The sequence below is a fragment of the Lactuca saligna genome, chromosome 4 (genome assembly GCF_052625555.1).
Source record: "Lactuca saligna cultivar CGN05327 chromosome 4, ASM5262555v1, whole genome shotgun sequence".
Taxonomy (NCBI): Eukaryota; Viridiplantae; Streptophyta; class Magnoliopsida; order Asterales; family Asteraceae; genus Lactuca; species Lactuca saligna.
Genome location: NC_136420.1, coordinates 90,109,965 through 90,116,268, shown reverse-complemented (window position 1 = coordinate 90,116,268; position 6,304 = coordinate 90,109,965). Strand labels below are relative to the sequence as shown.

The 6,304-nt window shown below is 32.7% G+C and overlaps 1 protein-coding gene across 1 annotated transcript; it reads right to left on the bottom strand.

Moving 5' to 3' along the window:
• Positions 1 to 305: 305 nt before the first annotated feature.
• LOC145042359 (putative GPI-anchored protein At4g28100) lies at positions 306 to 1,802 on the bottom strand. Its single transcript, XM_078990755.1, has 2 exons — positions 1,062 to 1,802; positions 306 to 875 (listed from the first exon to the last, which is right to left on the bottom strand). The coding sequence occupies exons 1-2, from the start codon at positions 1,686 to 1,688 to the stop codon at positions 534 to 536; spliced, it is 969 nt and encodes a 322-aa protein (XP_078846881.1). The 5' UTR covers positions 1,689 to 1,802; the 3' UTR covers positions 306 to 533.
• Between the last annotated feature and the right edge of the window lie 4,502 nt (positions 1,803 to 6,304).

Sequence of the window (6,304 nt, the reverse complement as noted above, 5' to 3'; positions counted from 1 at the left end):
GATAACAATGTTTTAATCTAGAACCTACGTATCCAACATTATAACTAATTTATCTAACAATGAATTTTTTTTTTTCTTTTAGAACAAATTATTAATCGATAACAAAAAATATATAGCAATATAAACATGTAACTTGTTTAATATTCATTGATGTTATAACGTTATATCTTGTTACTAATACTTACCATATTTTAACGAGTCAAACATGCTATATGAAAAGATGTATAACTTTTCTATAACCCGAAACAAGATTATATGCTTCATTTAGAATTAGATATCATGTTTAAGAAATTTAAAAAGCTAGGTAAATAAAACTAAATTTTTTACTTCCTAAAATCTAAATAGAATCCAAATCGAAAAGAAGATAACGACTCCTAAATAATATACACAGTGGAAAGTGGAAATCAAAAGACAAAAACACCCCTCCCACTAGCCACCCTGTCAAGCGTCAACTGCTATCACGTGACTCCTTAGCAAGTAACATGCACAGATAGCATCAGCAAAATCCGCATGAACCCAAAAGACAAGACCAACTACACAAAAATCAGTAGGGGCAATATCGTCATTACAATAAAAACAGAAGATAATGATGACGACGACGGCGACGGCGATGAAGAGGAAGAAGACGACTCCGATTTATCGAACTGCAACGAATCAACGGCCAGCGGCATGTTCTCCTGATCGGGGCTACACATAGAGTCATGGGGTGGGTGCGCAGTGTACATGATGGCGCGCAATACAGCAGAAACCGTCGGTATGTACGCCGTCTTGTTCTTCGCTAGCAGCCATGTCAGTCCCATCAGCTGACAATCTCGATTCAGCATCTTACTAGTCCGGTCACCTTTTGTTGTTCCATTTTTGCCCTCACCGTTTAGCTGCAACAACAGTTTCATTCATCAGTTATCAATGGCATTTTAGTCATTATCTGTCGATTTTATCGACAAATGTCCTTTCCTACGGCGATTTCCTTTTCGCAAGTAGTAAAAAGAAAAGGGAAAGAATTAAAAAAAAAAATATATGTCAAGGGTATTATCGTCATTTTGGATAAGGGGTCACCACACCTTTTGCAGAGCTCCGAGGCATTTTGTGCATCCGGCGTAGGTGGAGTTCCGGCAATTCTTTTCTAAGTTTCTGACGACGGCCTTAGGTGTCGCATTCCGAGCAGTGAGATTGAACGCGGTGTTGCAGGTAAGGGAAGTGATTTGGTGGAGGCGGATGCCGCAGAAGCATAATACGGCGTCGCACGACGCGTTTGGTTGAGGAATGTGAATGTTCTGTTTCTGCAACGAGGTTTGCAACGAGTTGACGCATTTCTGAGAATCGTCAGGCATTATCGGCATCCCTGCGGAGGACGCCGGAGACGACGTGGAAGAATTCACTTGGAGCGCCGACCGAGCGTGAGCTGCAAAGAGCCACGCTGCGAGAACGGGACAGCAACGACTCCGGTCGAGGTTATGGCCACACGCGGCGTTTACTCCGCCGAAGAGCTCAGCGGATAAATCGAGTTGACAAGTCCGTGCAGCGGTCTGAACCGGAAACGAAGGGATGGTGTTTGGAGTGGACAAATCCGGTGGTTTTAGCGGTTGAGCAGGCTCGGAGAGGAGGCCAGAGCGGCATGGATGAAAGTGACAACACGTGAAGAAGACGATTATTAGAATGAATGGAAAGGAGACTTTGAGGGGTTGCATGGTAGGGTTTGAGGAAGAAGATTCAGTAGAGATTCATGGGAAAGGTGTGATGATATGAATGAGTTTGAAGAAACAAAAGGTAAAGGGAGCTGAAAAGAGTTTGGATGTTTGTGGGTGGAGGTGTTATTTATATAGTATATCATTCTTCCCAATAACAAAATTATAAATAAATGTTAAACATAGGCTTACTATCGTTTTTAAAAGAAACCAACTATTTGTTATTGTCTTCAAATACTAAACGAACTCTCAGTTTATTATACAGAAATAATATAATATATATATATATATATATATATATATTTTTTTTTTTTTTTAATTACCTAATATGATAGATACCAATAGTTGTGAGATTATTTTAATATTTCTTTTGTAATTGTTTTAAAGTTTTATTTTACATTTTTATACAACTTCCTTTTATAACTTTTTATATTTTTATTTATGATATTTTACGTTTAATATGTTTTTATTTCAATATATATAGAAAAGAAATATACTATAAGTTCTAAAATATACAAATACTAGTTTTAAAAAAATATAAAAAGATTTGTATAAAAGCTTTCAAAAAGGCTTAATAAAGTTATAATGTAAGTTTAAAAGATGAAAGTTATTAAAAAAAGTATATAAATAGTTTTTTTAAATAACTTTAAGGGGTTTAGAAAAATTTAAAAATAAATAAATAAATAATATAAAAAAAATCTGGAAAAATAAGTATAAAGAAATTATAGACCAAATTTGTAAAAAAACTTAAAGTTCAGGACATATTGTAACAAACTATAAAGAAGTAAGAATCAAAATCATAATAAAAATTAAAACTTATTGTGAAAGTGAAAGTGTTAAATAGAAAAATAAACATGTATGCTTAATATAATTATAAAAATCAAAAACTAAAAGTTTATTTTATTTTTATATAATAAATTATATTTGTTGACAAATAAAACCAATCAAATAGTTTGTTTGGTTTTTTAATAACCTTTGATCCTTAAAAATATCATACTACACGAATTTTCGTACGTTACACAAAAATATAATTATATAGATAAAATAATAATTTTTAAAAACTTGTAAATGAATATTTATATATGGAAAACCAATGTTAGTAACAATGCAAACATATACTTAACCTATATTTTCATTAAGTGCAATAATTTTAAATAATTAGTTATGTCCACCATTAATAGATGATTTTATATATGTTTTAAGTTGTATAAATTGTATATAAATTGTAAGTTGATTTTTATCTTTAATGAACACGAAATAACATTATAAAATATACACAACTTTTGATGATCTATTAATCATTTTAAGTTGTGTAAATTGTATATTAAACGTATGTTGATATTTGTGTACATAACTGTCACACCTCAACTAACGGCAAAAAACGTCGTGGTTGTGATGACAATATCGGATCACAGTCAACAAACATATATTGAATGTTACAAGATTTAAAATAATATATTACAATCTTCCATAATTCTTAGTGCAAAAGATTAGATCATTCGAGATTGTGAAATTACGATATTGTCATATCAAGTTCCGTTAAACAAAATTCAAATAAACAAAATGTCTGAATATAAAGATCAACACAAATACGAGGAAATTTAGATATTTCCATAAAAATGGATGTCATGTCTTAAGCTTCTAATTTCCTGAGAATACACATGCTTAAAATACGTCAAAAAAATTTTTTTGTGAGTTTAACAGGTTTTACTTTGTGTATTTAGTTAAAAGTAAAGTTTTATATAAGAATGAACAACTATCATATTATATAAAAATGTTACTTTTATAACTCAGAGTATACAACGAAAAGTATCGACCTCACTTAAATGTGATTGTACTTGTAATCACATACAAGTAAGGATGTTGATTTACTTACGATTCATAAGTTGAAAATCAACACAAATCCATATTATATTGCTAAGTGTTTATTTTTCTTAAATAAAACACTAACATTTAACCATTGTTTTAAGCGTGTAACTTGAATCCGCCTCTGAAAAGCACTTCAAAAAGTTTTGTGATGTAGTCTCATCAACACATTATCAACGCCGTAAATAGGAAAAAGAATAAAAAGTTATCGCTCTTTTTGTCTCTTCAGATGAAGAGCGTAGCTAGCAACCAGATGCGGGATTGGCAACTCGTATAGATCTATACATAATGTTCTCTACTCTTAAAGATTAACGGTTAGAGGTTTTTACTAAGTTTGTGTTCTTATTTTGATGAATATGAAACTCACATGGAGATCTTGGGTTTGTTTCCAATTCTACAATTATGTTTGTTCAGAAACTTTTAGTTGTAAAGTTTAATAAACTGTGACATCCCCTATTTCTCATTAAAAAAAATCGTTATGCTTCAAAATCATAGAACTTTTGTATGCGGAAAATCTCAGTATAATAAAACAATTTGTGGAAACTGTTTCGTTTTATTAAAAATATCTTTGAGTAAGATGTTATTCCAAATTACAAAAACTTTAAAGATGTCATAATCTATACATAACATTGTTACAGCGCAAAAACCTTCGGTCCTGAAAATTATGACATCCCCATTTTTCTCGGTCAGAAAAAACCATTTTATTTATACTCATTCTAAAAATAGAGTTTGTTTATAAATGTGGAATTTGTCCCATACAAAGTTTGTTCGAAGGAAATGTTTTTCTCTGAGTATTAAAACTTGAGATGACATAATTGATACAAAACATAAGCATAAATATAATCATTACGAGCCTTACATTAACTTATTGTACTAATTACCTAAACTCCTTGAATCACTCAGTGGATTTTACATTCGTACCGCTACTTGTGATACAAAGAAACTGAGTGTGTCAAGCTTGGGAGCCAGGTGAGCACATAAGAGTTTCAACCCACAATATTATTATTATATTGTTTTAAGTATATTTTAACACACCAAATAGATTTAATCCCAATTACTCATTCGCGTTGTTCTCACTCTTTGATCCTAAAAAGATAATCTCAAGGTCCTATCCTAAAGGATTTATGTAACAACGAGTAGATGACAATGCTTCGGGGATTCCTTAGCAATTCATGTCTGTAAGGAAACCATAAGGGAGAATAAAGTACTCGAATGAACACACAATCTATGCTCCCAGATAGTATGATTCATTAACATCTATAAATTGTGAGTTTGTTATGGTTCCACTGGACTCTCTAAAAGAGTTTATCGTTATCATCAATACTCTGCTAGATGACTGCTCTCAGTTGGACATGGCAGTGGCGGAGTTAGAAATTTTTATATGGGGGTACAAACATTATCAATAAATATTTTATGTAGTTATCATATTCACAGCATTAAAAAATGATATAATCTCTTTAGCTAGGGATACAATAACATAGAACATGTTTATAAATAATTTTTTTATATACATAAAACAATTTTTTTGGGGGTGCTATAGTACCCCCAACGCCCCATCCGGCTCCGCCATTGGGACATGGTCTCTCACCGCTATATTTTCTCTGTTATGGTCTCTCACAATTATTCTATCTCTGGCATGATCTCTCATCATTTATATTATCTCTGGTATGGTCTATCGCCATTATATTATCTTTTCTCTCTTTCTTTCTCTCTCTCTCTCTCTCTCTCTCTCTCTCTCTATATATATATATATATATATATATATATATATATATATATATATATATCCTTTTTACCTGATACAATATAAGTATAGTAAAAATACATATATAATTTATTGCGAGTAAAAATCATGATCTCATTTAGCATAATTATCAAGAACGCAGATAATAAGCACATATGACATCTAAGCATATTAATTACTTGATATCTATGTGTAAGCTGAAAGTAACTATGCACTCACCTGACTTAGGTGTGTAACATCCCAAAAATCACAACAAATTTAAAATTTTCAAGACAACCCATTTACTAAAAGAAGTGTTTGCAAACCACTGTTTCCAAAACATTATTTAAAATCAGAGTCTCCTAAGATCCAATCAATCATAAAACCAAGGATGTGTACAGTCGCGCCTTCGCCTTTTTATGATCCTCTAAAGTACCTGAAACAAAACTCAAAATGTAAGCCAACACTTAGTGAGTTCCTTCAAAGTACCAGCACATGATACATATATCACATACAAACGCGCATGTTAGGTCCAATCAGTCGTCAGACTGGAATACCCATGGGTCCACATTCATCGGGTTAAATTACCCTCGGCCCAGTCAGTCATCGGACTGCAATGCCAATGTATCACAGGTCTACTCAGTCATCGGACTGGAATAACCTCCGGTCCACAGCCATCGGGCTAGATTACCCCTGGCCCAATCAGTCATCGGACTGGAATGCTAATATACAAGAGGTCCACTTAGTCATCGGATTGGATTACCCTCGGGTCTACTCAGTCATCAAACTGGAATATACCCAGTCTGTTGACTCACACATAAAACAATACAGTCTCAACCCAGCATAATATGTCGACATATCACAAATAACAAACATATTCAACAGATAGATAATCATGTTGATAGAAATCACAAGTAGTCCTACAGATCTACCGTTCTATGCATATCAGCAGCTATCCTGTAATCATATAGATCTACCTCAGACTTAGCATATCATCAATCAATACATAACATGATAACAATCCAATTGG